This window comes from Chlorocebus sabaeus, chromosome 17 (genome assembly GCF_047675955.1).
Source record: "Chlorocebus sabaeus isolate Y175 chromosome 17, mChlSab1.0.hap1, whole genome shotgun sequence".
Classification (NCBI taxonomy): Eukaryota; Metazoa; Chordata; class Mammalia; order Primates; family Cercopithecidae; genus Chlorocebus; species Chlorocebus sabaeus.
This window is the reverse complement of record NC_132920.1, coordinates 9,708,585-9,723,198: the sequence shown is the minus strand read 5'-3', so window position 1 is coordinate 9,723,198 and position 14,614 is coordinate 9,708,585. Positions and strand designations below refer to the sequence as shown.

The 14,614-nt window shown below is 40.6% G+C and overlaps 1 protein-coding gene across 1 annotated transcript in view; it reads left to right on the top strand.

The window, feature by feature from the left end:
* LOC103222193 (uncharacterized) overlaps positions 1-14,614 on the top strand; it is a 202,110-nt gene that overhangs the window by 128,964 nt on the left and 58,532 nt on the right. The window contains exon 11 of the mRNA XM_073006213.1: positions 6,908-7,007. Coding sequence (XP_072862314.1) covers positions 6,908-7,007 — 100 coding nt within the window. The remainder of the gene's footprint in view (positions 1-6,907; positions 7,008-14,614) is intronic.

Sequence of the window (14,614 nt, the reverse complement as noted above, 5' to 3'; positions counted from 1 at the left end):
CAGAAAGTTCATAGTCCAATGAGGAATATTAATGTTTAAAAACATCAATGTGATCTGATGATGGTATTTTTAAAAATTGCTCAAAGTGCAACATGCGCTCACAGAGAAGCTGATGGCTGAATTTACTAGAGAATGGAGAGTGGTTCCCAAAATAAGTTTGAGCCAAGTCTTGGGGAGAAGATTGTAATAGAGAAATGGTGACAAATTGGTGTGGACAGAGTCCAGAGATGGAATTAGGGGGATAGTTGGGGTTGACACATGCTGGATCACTTAGTTCACTTAAGACCTAAGCAGGTCATAATTACTGCTCTCTCTACTTAGTGATGTGTTCATGGGTGTATCTGTTTCTGTGAACGCACGTATAACTGATATAGGAGAGAAGTGCCAGGAAGGGAAGGGCATGGTCCTTCTAAATGGTACAGAAGCGGGGAAGGGTGTGGCCCCTGGCTAGGGCTCCACCCCCAGGCCTGTGCCCATGGACCTAGGTGAGGACAGGAATTTTTGTTTTCCTGCCCAAATGTTACATTTCCACCCTAGCCTGCCACACCAACATCCTGTTCCTATAAAAACTGCCAAGACCCTAGCAGGCAGACACACAGGTGGCTGGACTTAGAGAGGAGCACATCAGCAGAGGAACACATGGGTGGCTGGATGTCGAGAGGGATACACTGACAGGCACCAACAGGCTGGCAGGCCACTGACTAGCAAAATGGCACGGAGTTTGGCCGGAGCAGTCAGAGGAGAGCCCGGGCTGCCTTACACCAGGGGAAAACCTTTCCACTCCATCCCTTTCTGGCTTCTCCCAGCTGCTGAGAGCTACCTCCACTCAATAAAACCTTGCATTCATTCTCCAAACCTAGGTTTGATCCGATTCTTCCAGCACACCAAGACAAGAACCTGGGATACAAAAGCCCTCTGTCCTTGAGACAAAGTAGAGGGCCTAATTGAGCTGGTTAACACAAGCCACCTATGGAAACTAAACTAAAAGAGCACTCTAACACATGCCCACTGGGGCTTCAGCTGTAAACATTCACCCCCAGACACTGTCATGGGGTCAGAGCCCCACAGCCTGCCCATCTATATGGTTCCCTAGAGGTTTGAGCAGTGGGGCACTGAAGAAGCGAGCCACACCCCCATAGCATGCCCTGCAAGGGGGCAAGGGAACCTTTCCTGTTTCATAATAAACATTAAAAAAAAAAACATAAAAGAGTGAGCAGTGGATCTTCTCAGAAGTAAGGAGTACAGAATTTTGCGATGGTGGTGTCCATCAATGGTGGTGAGGAGGAATGACAGTGGTCATGTGACACGAGGAGTGACCTTGGAAAGAAGAGATGGTACCTAGTCAAAGTCATGCGTACCTACCCATGGCCTCCCTGCCCACCCCGAGATCTGTTCCTGAAATTCTTTTTCCACTGGGCATTTATCTTATTTGGTTCTCAGCATTTGCTTTCACTCTTCCATCCTGGAACCAACATCTGAAAACATGGTATCAGCTCAAATTTCCTGTGCCCAGTCACAGTTTTTAGAACGCCCATTGGTCTTTAAGCTTAGAACTCTAAAAGCTTTCACCGGTGCTTTTCCTGATGCTGCCAGAGTGTGGTATTCAGGCTAAAAAGTGAGTTGTTTTCCAGATTAAGAGAAGCAGGTCTGTGACTGAGAAGCATCAGGCATGAAGGGAAGCTAAAGAGCTCAAAGACAAGAAACATACATGGCTCTCCTAGAAAGAAAACATGTACAAGAGATGCTATTTGCTAGTAAGAAAAAGACATGCTCCCTACTCTTCAGAAACTCTGTGATAGTCTCTAAGGGGAGTAGTGACATACTTGTTAGATTAGATTCAATGATGTAACTTCCAGAACAGAGGTTTTAGGTGCTTACTTTGATGTATGTTGATGAGTGATATGGTTTGGCTGTGTTCCCACCCAAATCTCATCTTGATTGTAGTTCCCATAATCCCCATGTGTTGTGGGAGGGACCAGCTGGAGATAATTGAATCATGAGGGCAGTTTCCCCCTTCCTGTCCTCTTGATAGTGAGTTAGTTCTCACGAGATCTGGTGGTTTTCTAAGGGGCTTCCTCCTTCACTGAGCACTCATTCATTCTCCTTTTTGCCACCCTGTGAAGAAGGATGCATTTGCTTCTCCTTCTGTCCTGAATGTAAGTTTCTCTCTGGCCATGCTGAACTGTGAGTCAGTTAAATCCCTTTCCTTTATAAATTACCCAGTCTTGGATAGTATATTTGTAGCAACGTGGGAACAGACTAATGCAATGAGAGAGCTGGAGCTTCTGTTGAGTCATATGCTAAGTTCTTAATTCTTATTCGGGGTTCACCAGGGCTAGAGGAAAAGCTTCATTAAGCCCTCAGACTCCCAGCTCTTCCATTTCCCCTGTTTTCCAGGCCTTCTGTAATGACTGAGCTCCCTGTTGCCCTTCGGGAATGACCTTTCAGAGTCCAGAATATGCAGTGTCACAATACGGTTATTATCTTATGTGTTAAGTTAAAAGGCTGAAGGGTTTCCCAGGACCACAGAGCTTCAGTTCCTGATTGATCCTTTAAGATGCTACTCTCAGGCACTATGCCTTCAATTGGTTTCCTCTGATGCTCTAAGAAGGCCAGATGCTGGCAATTACAGCTCCGGGGGACAAATCCTGTTCTCCCTCTGTGTTTGTAAATAAAGTTTAATTGGAACTCAGACACATTCATTTGGTTATATGTTGTCTTTGGCTGTTTTCCTCTGCAATGGCAGAATTATGTCCTGAGACAAAGAAGGTGTGGCCCACAAAACCTAAAATATTTACTATTTGGGTCTTTCCCAAAAAAGTTTGTCCACCTCTGCGCAACACTGACTTAAATGCTTCTCCACTGCTCTCTCATGATGCCACTCACACTACTTTTAAAAATCATGTATTTTCTAATTGACAAGTAAAATTGTATATATTCATGGTGTATAACATGATGTTTTGAATTATGCATACTTTTTGTAATTGTTAAGTCAAAGTATTCAACATATGCATTTCCTCTCATAATTATGTTTTCTTATGGGAACACTCTCTTAGTCATTTTCAAGTATACAATATATTGCTATTAATTGTAGTCACCATCTGGTACCATAGAACTCTTGCACTTATTCTTCTTGCCCAACTTAAATTTTGTATCCTTTGACCTACAACATTCCAACCTCCCCACTCCTCAGCCTCTGGTAATCGTCCTTCTACTCTCTGCTTCTGTAGGCTCAACTTTTTAGATTCCACATATAAATAAGATCATGCAATACTTCTCTTTTGGTGCCTAGCTTATTTCACTTAACATAATGTCCTTCATGTTCAACTGTGTTGTCACAAATAACGGAACTTTCTTCTCTTGTATGGCTAAGTAGTATTTCAGTTGTGTTTATATGCTGTATTTTTTATCCATTCATCCATAAATGGACATGTAGGATGCTTGTGTATCTTGGCTATTGTGAATAATGCTGCAATAAACATGGGGACACTTGCATTATTTTAAAGATATTTGTATGCTTGTTTCCCTCTCCAGGCTGAGCTCCTTATGCATTTTGGTTATGCTAAATCACCAAACGACTTTCAAGACTTCGTTTCTTGAAACTACCATTTTATTTGCTCACAATTCTGAGGGCTGGGAATTCAGGCAAGACATAATGGAAAACTCTTCTTTTGGTCAAAATAAGCCTCAGGGCTAGCAAGAGAAGGAATAGACTTCCCTCTTGATGCAGGTGCAGAAAGGTGACATTGCAAAAGGGCATGTTGGGATGGAAGATACTGTGTGGCCATCTTTAGAAACAGTCCACAACATTTTGCTTCATTCATTTCTGTGTGCAGCGTTCCTAGCATAGGGTTCAAATATTTGCTGAACAAAACAAGCTAAAGGAAACAAAAAGGTGTAGGCTTTGCAGATAGATGAACCTGAGTATGAATTCCAGTTCTGCTGCTACTGTGTAATCGTGAACAATTTGTCTGAGCTCTCTAAGGCTGCATTCTCCTGTGTCAAACTAGAATAATAATTTCTGTGTTTTGGAACCTGATGGATATTGGGAAAGTTGAGAGATAAGGTGCAGAAGATATTCTTACAGCAACTAAAACAAATGTTTTTTTAATAAAGACAATTATTATTAACATTATTAATAATCAATTTTTAGGAAATACATTTTCCAAGGGTTAAAATAGAGGGCATAGGTCACTTAGATGATTTCTCACTTTCTGTATCTGCCTTTCCTTCTGTTCTTCAGACACACTGAATGCTTGATGACATCAGCACCTTTCCACTTTATCTGGCACGTTCTGCCTATTCCTAGCGATGTGATTGGCAGTTGCAGCATCCACTTTATGTCCCAGAGAAGCCTTTCCTGACTCTCTATGCAAAGTGGGACCCACCTCTATTGTGGCAATTTGCTTTTTCATCACCTTGTTGGTTTCCTTGAACGTACTTAAGCCCAATTTAAAATAATGTTTTCTATTTATTTCATTGATTTGTTCATTTTTGTTTCCTCTTACTAAACAGAAGCTGTAGGCAGGAATCCCCCTTCTCTGGTCACTCCTGGGTCTCCAGGTCCTAGCCTTAGAGTACCTGGTACATAGTATGACCAGCAAATACTTACCGAATGAGTGACTAGAAGGAGGAATGTGTGATCACTTCTCTTTCTCTCCCAAACCCCTTGTCTATTATACCTATTTATTGACTTCCAATCTCTCTCTTCTCTGGAAACTGCTACCATTAAAAAAAAAAAAAAGGGTAATATGGGATAATTAATCACTATACACATTTCTTTTTAAACCAGGGGTTGAGGATATGGGGGCTGCTCAAACCTCTATAAATGTCTGTTTTAAATGGTTTGAGATACAATCTGAACAATTTCCTTGATGTTTTATTAGAGCTGGTAAATCATTTATTGGGGCAGCCTTTACCTAAATCCTCTCCAAATCCCCATAAAATGCACTTAACACAGAATACTGTACTACCCAGCTTCAAAGATATTATATGACGTTGGGTGGGAAGCATTTGCTGCAGCGTAGCAAGTTTCAGTGTGTATGTTTTCTTTCTGTCTGATATGCTCTATGTCCTACCCCCAACTCACTCCTCCCATTTCCTCCAGCACTCATTTGAATATGCCAATATTGGTGAATTTGGTAGACTGTGAAAGCTTCAGGAGGTTCTAATACATATTTTTGATGTTTAAGACTCTTAGCTAATCAAAGGCAAGTTTATTTCATTTGTAACTGCCAATAATTTTTTAAAATGGCTTCTGAAATACAATTTTAAGACTGTCGTACTTTTTTTTCTCAACCAAAAAGACACTCAGCTGAGTTGCACCTAAATGTGTAAATGACATCCCCATTCCTACACATCTCAATCTAGTTGGTCAGCTGCCAGCAGGGTCGGGTCATCTTAGGTGACAGTCTTTGGGATAGTCCCTGGGAGGGTCTGCATCATGACTGCATCATGACTGCCTTTTTTTCTCGGCTGCAAAACCTCTATTCACAAGGTGTTTCAGTTTTTCCTTTGAGTTATATTCCTGTATGACAGGTTGACTATCTTCTGCTTATGGGTTGGATACTATGAGATGCCCAAGATATTCCTCAATACTTTTATAAATTGCAAGCACTGAATACATATTTGTTGAAATAATATACAAAAAGTTAGGGTAAAATAAGAAATATTGGTATTTCCAGAAGAAAGTTCTGGAGAAAAGGCCAGTGGCACAAAATTTGAGGCTGACTTTAGATGTTCTGAGGCAGGTTGTCTGTGGTGGCTCTCATTTCTTCTTGGCGGACATGTTTCTTTCCCAAAAGTGCCTTTGCTTCCCCTCTTTTCTGATAACAGATCTCCCCTCACCTCACACATACTCCATGGGGTTGGGCGTGATATAGGTTATGTTCCTATGACCACTATGATTGGCTCAGGGATGGGCATGTGATCTGAACCAGGCCACCCAAATCCTTTCCTGGAATTTTATATTCTATTGCTTAGAAATAGAGATTCCTTTTTCTCTCCCAGGTACTAAGCTACCGTGATTTCAGTTTAATGCTCCCTATGGCCAAGGTCACTATTTTGCTAGTTATACTTCCTCTACTACCCCTTATTAACATTTATAATTTCTAGCCTACTTGAAACCAGTAGCCGTAGGAACCCTACTGATACTTTATAGGTGACACATGTATGTTCTGTCCTACAGAAAACAAAATGAACAGTTGAATCCTAAAAATTCTATGTTAGACATGAGTCTATAGAGATAAATGGTATATATACACATATATATGCATTTCAGGTCAAAAAAGATACTGACCACTGGGAACTTTAATTATTATTATTTTCTATGAGTGAAAGGACTTCAGGGAGAATGTTTACAATGTCCATTCAGTTAATTATGCAAATAGCCACTTATTTACCTATGTAAACAGAGCTATAGAATCCATTCCTTGTGGAGTGAATTGGCTTCCCTGCTTCCTAATGCAGTAACTTAATCTTTGTACAGTGATTTCTCCAAAGAAGTAAGCCAGATTATGTGATAAGTACCTCTGGAAATTGCACTAAAGACTGTTTCAAAACAGTAGATGTCACTCCAGTGGTTTAAAGAAGTTAACATAGTTTCAGAGGTACCTAATTCCTAAATGGGGAGAAGGTTCAGTAACAAGACAATCTCAGAGAATCACATATTTGTAGAGCAGAAAGGGGTTTTGGAATTATTTAGTTCAGCCCTGTCAGTTTATACAAGTATAAAGCTGAGAGCTATAGAAGCTAAGTGACTTGCCTTAAGTCATCCAGCTAAGAAGAAGTGGAAATGACACTAGAACCCACTTCCTTTCCGTTTCAATTCAGTCCCAATCATAAAAAGTAAATTCTCCCTAGAACTCTGCTAGTCTTTTCATAGTTTCCTGTTTCTATCAATTTCAAGCTGCTTTGATATTTATCAATGCATTGATGAGAGAGCTGATTTTGGGGAAAATGCATATGATGGATTTACCTTTGTGGCAAGTCTCCTCCTGGCCACAAAGGTAGGGAATAGGCATATGCCAAGATATTTGCAAAATGCACATTGCTGACCACACAGGTTGAAATCATTTTGTGTTCTCGACCAGTTGTTTATGTGGCTGACCTGACTGTACTGCTTAGGTGAGGTATGGGTTAACTATACACATCACAACAGGAAAGTTGTTCTTTAATAAAACTGATACACTTTCCTTTTTATAACACACATGTGATTTGACATTGAAATAAAATGCAGATGCTTCTTTGATTGGCGTATTCCCTGTTGTGCTTTTCTGAAACACCTTCACATATGGTCTGCCTCATTCCTGAGAAATGACTTGTTGTTTATGTCATACAAACAGAACAGATTGATTTTACAGTGAGTAAGGAGGTTGATGAATTGTACATTGGAGAGAAATCCTTGTCTCGGCAATCCAAACACTTGAAAATAAATGTTGCCTTTTGGAAAAGGCTCTCATGATACACCCATGATCCCTTTATTTCATGCCCCCTTTATAGGGGTTAAATAGATACAACACATACAATCTCAGCAACAGAAAAGGTAGTTACGGTCACCTCCAAATATCATTTTTCTTCTCGCTTTGAAACACATCCTGAAACCTAACAAGTCAAAAAATGGCAGAGTCGTCCCAAAGGAACAAACCCCAAATATTAACTTCAATATTGTGTCTGCACTATGACCGGGATGAAACATTCCTGATATTTGGCAGGAGAGCAGTACTCTCTTCTTATTTATCAACTGAATCTTAAATATAAAATTATTATGCTAAGAAGCCTTCTTAAGGGCCTCCAACTTTCATTCCCTGAGAATTATTCTGTGCAATACGGTGAAAGCAGTGTGTGCTCCTTCCTCTAATGATAAGCTAACCATGTCCATGGGTGCAGAATGTTACACTTTATAAATCTCTTTTCCACATTTTTTTCATTTGGTGCTCACAACACTCTTGTGCTACTGTTATTCCCATTTTACAGATTATATATCTGAATTCCAGGGACATTAGGTGGCTAATTTACCAACACTCAACTAGTGCATCTATGCTCTTTCCATATAGCATGGAATTCTCTAACTAGTCTCAGATTCATACACAGACATTAGTTCGTGCATTCTGCAGTTTTAAAAATATAATGTCTTAAGTTGTATTCTACTGGCCCGTTCTGCAGCATTCAGTGGGTGTGGAGTGAGAGTGAGACGCCATGTAGAGGGAAGCTAAGTCAGCTCTAGAATAGTTCATCAGAGCAAAATAACTATGGAGGTCTATTCCTGACAGTAATTTATCAATGATGCACATATAATTAGGGATTAATTGAGTGATATCTTTATTAGGTGTGGCTAATGCTTGACCATATATTTGTACTGAGAAGGAATAAGTCTTGGTGGCTAAGAATACAGGCTCTGGGGGCATAGTACCCAAACTCAAACAAATTAGCTTTACAAATTTCTAGCTGAGTAAACTTAGACAAGTTTCTCAAACTCTTTCTATCCAAGTTTCTTTATCTGTACAAATGAAGCTAGAAGCACCAGCCTTATTTTAGTGAATTCAAATATATATATAAAAATTACAATAGTATAGGCCGGGCGCGGCGGCTCACGCCTCTAATCCCAGCACTTTGGGAGGCCGAGGCAGGCAGATCACGAGGTCAGGAGATCGAGACCATCCTGGCTAACACGGTGAAACCCCATCTCTACTAAAAATACAAAAAAATTATCCGAGTGTGGTGGCGGGCGCCTGTAGTCCCAGCTACTCGGGAGGCTGAGGCAGGAGAATGGTGTGAACCCGGGAGGCAGAGCTTGCAGTGAACCAAGATCGCGCCACTGCACTCCAGCCTGGGCGACAGAGCAAGACTCCATCTCAAAAAAAAAAAAAAAAAAAAGAATAGTATAAATGCTCAAAATATATAGCAAATGCTCAACAGATGTTAGCTATTACTATTTTTAGTACTAGTATTATTTTTCAGATACAGAGTCTCAGTCTGTTGCTCAGGCTGGAGTGCAGTGGCATGATCACAGCTCACTGCAACCTTGAACTCCTGGGTTCAAGCAATCCTCCTGCCTCAGCCTCCCTAGTAGTTGGCACTACAGCCATGCAACCACCATGCCCGACTATTGTTTGTAATTTTTTGTACAGATGAGATCTTGCTATGTTGCCCAGGCTGGTCTTAAACTTCTTTCCTCAAGTGATCCTCCCACTTTGGCCTCCCAAAGCACTGAGATTACAGGTGTGAGCCACCACAGCTGGCCCTAGCTCTTATTACTAGCTAAGGCTCTGTCCTCTCTGCTACTCTTCACAAGTATCTGCTCTCCAGCCTATATTTTAACTATTAAAATAATGACCTGCTTGTTTTGGGGAAACATGCAAAGTATTTTGTAGTAACGAAAAGATCTTCAGTGTAAAAATAAGATATTAATGGTAAAGGGGAGATACGAGGGGAGTAAACATAATGTGTTAGTTTTCTGTTGCTGTAAAACAAATTACACAAACTTAGCAGCTTGAAACAACACATTATGTTTAATCATATAGTCTCTGTAGGTCAGGAGTCTGAGCATAGCTTAACTGCGTCCTCTGCTTAGGGTCTTACAAGACTGTAATCAACATTTTGGCTTGGCTGTGCTTCATCTGGAGGCTACACTTGGGGAGCAATCCCCTTTACACTAACTTGGGTTGTTGGCAGAATTGATTTCTTGGTGGCTGTATGATGGGGGCAGGGGGGCAGCTTTTTACTGGCCATGGCTAGGAGGCTGCTCACAGTTTCCAGAGGCCACCTATAGTTCCAGGCAATATGGTCTTCTCTATGGCCACTTACTTTATGAAGCCAACAAGGAGAGTCTTTCATTCAAAGAGGGCCAGCGTTTCTTTCAAAGACTTTTATCCAGTTAAGTCAGGACTGCTCAGGGTAGTCTCCCATTTGGTTTCAAAACCAACTGATGGGGAACCTAATTGCCTCTGCAAAATCTTTTCACCTTTGCCATTTTCAGTTGGCCGGAAGCAAGTCATGGGTCCCACCCACAATCCAGGAGAGAGGATCACACAGGGTAGGAATACCAAGGGGCAGAAATTACAGGGGCCATATCACGGGATCCTAGTCTGTCTGCCCCACATAGGGAGGCAATGACACAGGCTGCTGCTCTTTGGAGTGGATGGTAACTGTCTCCCTACTGGTGCATGTGAAGGATTCTAATCCTTTTAGGTGATATTCACATCTGCTTCTTTCCTATGGGTGGGCCTGAGGCTGACATGGCGTATGTTCCCCGTTGATCTCTCAGGGCCTAACTCCTTTGCTCCAAAAGCTTCCTTCTTCCTCTCAGAAAACTTTATTTTCACTCTACTTTCTTTATTGCCTTGATTATATGACCACAAAACACCATTTTCTCCTGCAGCCCCTCTCCTGTTCATACGCGCTATCTCCTCTGTACGTTGATTTTGGTACTATTTTATGAATATGATTTTCTCTTTTGATTTTAAGCTTTATATCTATTTTCTTGGTGGGGAGGGGTCAGTGCTGTTGGTGCTCAGTGAACTCATTTAAAAAGTTATTCTCTAACAGGGTTTCTTTCTGGCAATCCATTTTTAAAATATAGCTAAGAAGCCGTAACTGCTCTGATAAATGATCTCAGTTCATGGATACCATGGTCCACTAGATTTCTAGAAAGATAAGAAAAATCACATCACCTTCCCCACATCTGTGTCTCCATAAGGAAAATAACACGAAAAATGTAGTTTTCACTGACATCACTAGGGCAATTAAGGCTTTGATCCCTGTGACTTCATTTATGTTTGAAAGCAGGTACGTGTTGCGTTGGACACTGTTGGTTCCACCTCAGCAGCCATCTTGTCCCCCATCTTTCTTACAGGGGATGGTGCCTTCAGTGGTTGAAAATAGTAGATATATTCCCAGTCCACCATGCCCTATGGGTAGTCATAGGTGCAGTTCTGATCAATGAGATGTGAGAGGATATTGGCGTGGGCTTCCTTCTAGAAGGGAAACAGGGAAGAAGAACCCTTTTTCCCACCCTCTTATTTCTTCCCACTTGAATCATTGCTGTAAGGATATGGTATTGGAAGCTTCTGCAGACACGTTGCATTATGAAAGGAGGAAAATGAGAGAGAAATCGACCCAGCATTATGCTGTGTGGACCCAAAGCTTATGACCCCCTTCTACCTATTTGAAAGTTTCTTTCACATGAGATAATTAAATGTGCTATTGTTCAATACTCTTGGATGAGCATTCTGTTGCTCATGGCTGAAAGCAATCTTACTGAGACAATTAACCTGGTGGACCCTCACCCCCATTGAAGAGTAGGTATTCATGCTTTCATTCAGTATTTAATAGGTTTGCATGGTATCCTATATTCTGGACTTGTAATATTAGAATTTTTTCATATTATCTGACATCCACCAGAGCATAGCATGTAACTAGTTGCTTTTTAGCTCAGTACTATTTGGAAAATGAGCACAGTATGGTGCAGGAGATTCTTCTCCACAGATACCACACTGATTCAGTTGGAGAGATGGAGAATGAGGTGAATAGAATTAATTTAGCCAACTGTCTGGAAACCTAATGTGACATCAGTGATAAGATTTAAATATCCAGGAGCTTCAGATTATGAGACAGTCCAAATCCAAGCTGCATGATTTAAATGATGAAAGGGCAAAGCTGGGCAGGAAGCAATGTAGGGATTTATTTGATGCAAAAACTCAAATTACCAGTAAAATAGATAATGTTCTGTTGTAATAGTTTGCAAACAGCAGCAAGAAAACAATTCAGCGGGTGTATTTTGAGCTTCAGGCATTGTAAATTCTTTCACTCTCATATACTTTATGCCTTCTTCAATAAAGTGGAGAGTCTTGGGCCAGCTTCATCGGTGATGGTAGGTGGTCATTCATTTCACAATCCACTAATTTTCATGATTACTCAGTATTTTATGTTACCTAAACTGCTTTGGATTTTGTCTTACTCAAATTGTAATATGGCAGTAGTTTATATGATTTCAGAATCATTAATTCAGTTGGCGTTCTCAGCATATGGAAGTTACTCCCTCATCTCTCCACATACAAACAAGAATGGAAGGATCTTAAATACACTGATGGTACATAAAAGTTTCTTAAATATATATCAATGGTGTGTTCACCTAGTGTATCTTATTGGAAATATGCCAAGTGCTTAGAATTCCTAAGAAGAAAAACAATTTATATCAATGCATATTTATCTTAAATTCATTTCTGCTTTAACAACTGAATTCTTGTATAATATAGAACAAATAATAAAGATGAGGTAATTTAAGGTTTTGTGAACTTTTTGCTTTTAAACATTTGCGTGGTATGAGCTTTTACAGAAATATTTCTGGAATATACTCTAAAGACACCTAGCATTATGGTCCATCTCCCTGCCCCTCCTTTCTGCCATATTGCTGCTGACCTAAAATTTGATTTTCATTGGCAGCTTCCTGTTGAGTTGTCATAGAATCTATGTGGCTACTTTAAGGGTGGACCACGTGCTATTTTTCAAGGCCATCCAGTTTGTTTTGGGAAATTTTGACAGTGAAAAAATTCCTCCTAATAGTATAAAATCTGTGATTCTGTGTTTAAATTGTTAGTATCAGTTTGACTCACTAAAATCTCACGTCAAAAACTATTTATTCCTATATTTATTTACCCTATTTATGTATCCAAATAACTTATTTATGCATTTATCTAGCTCAAGATGTAGAGATTTGTTAAATATCATTAGATCAATTGCATCTCAATTTCAGTATTCCTCGTTATCTTCTTATCCAGTTACTGCCTGCAGTGGCTACAAACTTGACACTCTCAATACACAGCTCTGCACAAATGCTTGGGAAGGATTCAAGGATAGAGATGAACATAGCTTTCACCTTTTAGGAGTCCGAAGAACAAGCAGTGTATACTGTTTTCATTGATGGGCTAAACATTACCTTGGTTTAGCCTGTTTATGGATTTGATAGAGAGATTATGGATTACTCTGTTCTCCAATATTCTGTTCTCTTGCCAGACACATGAAAGACTACCTATTCACTTTGTAGTTGGTCTGAATTCCTCTGGCCAATTGATTAAGAACAGAAAGGGATGTATGTCTGTCCTTCCTGCTCAAAGCATTTAATCACCAGTGTGACATCCCGTCTCTCCTTTCCTCTAGCTAGCAGTTATGGAAGAGACCTGTATTGAGATTACAGGATGAACAGATCAAAGTAGCTTAGACCACTGAGTCTTCCTATGGAAGAGAGCCACTCTGGAGCAACTATCCTGCAGCAAACTTTGCATGAACAAGAAAATCGTGTATTGTGTGCAGTCATTGAAATGTGGGAGTTGTCACCATAACATAACTGAGCCTACCTTAATTAATACTGTAATCAGCCTTGAAAGCCTACAATCACTCAAAATTTATAATGTTTTTGGTAAACTATTCTAAAAATTGCTTGCAATGGGGCTGACATATGGAAGTGGTCTCTTAGCTAGTGATGAGTGAGCCTGTTCAAACTGCCATGTCTATACCTAATACATCATCTTATTTAACGTTTGAAACATCCAGATGAGGTTGCTAATATCTACAATACATCTATGGAAGTGATGAGAGTAGTTTTAAACTGGGAAAATTCCAAAGGTCTCAGGATGTCTTATTCAAGAATGTTCAAGTGTGGGCTGGGTGCAGTGGCTCACGCTTGTAATCCCAGCACTTTGGGAGGCCAAGGTGGGTAGATCACGAAGTAAAGAGTTTGAGACTAGCCTGGCCAACACGGTGAAACCCCGTCTCTAATAAAAAACACAAAAAATAGCTGGGCGAGATGGTGGGCACCTGTAATCCCAGCTAGTTGGGAGGCTGAGGCAGGAGAATTGCTTGAACCCAGGAGGCGGAGGTTGCAGTGAGCCGAGATCCTGCCACTGCACTCCAGCCTGGGCTACAGAGCAAGACTCTGTCTAAAAAAAAATGTTCAAGTGTATGTTACACTAAAAGGGAATGAATCAACCATCAGTGTCTTTATCCTTTCTCCCCTAACATATATACTCAAAAGTCATCTCACCCTCTGATGTTTTGGTAAAACAGGAGACCTTTCACATCTCCTCCTGAATTGCCATCTATGGAGATTTTTTCCCCCAAGTCAACATGCTCCTATTGGGGCCTACAAGCTCCCCTTGAATCCCATCTACTCTGCCACTCCTGATTACCACGGGAACCTTTGGAATCCCTGCTTTTCTCAATTGTGCTACTTCTGTGCTGACCTCAGTAGATAAATGCTATGGGTTGGGCCACACCCCTTTTCTCTTTACTGGCCTTTCGTAAATCTGTGCTAGTACAGTCAGGCCTGTCATCAACCTTCATAGTGTCCATTTTTACTCTCCATCCTCTACCTATAGAGTTTTATCCTACGATCCACCACTTGACTAATTTACAGGCCCGTGTAGACCTCAGCAGAAAGTTACTCAAAGATGGCATTAGTGGGTATAAATGAAACCAGAGTCTGTTGTGTGCTTTTACCTTCAAACTGCATTCCTCTTCTGTCAGCTGAAGTACAGCTTTGTCTTTTCTTGTCCCTGATGTTCAGCGAGTGACCATTGTACCAAAACCACACAAAATACATTGCATGCACACAACGTAA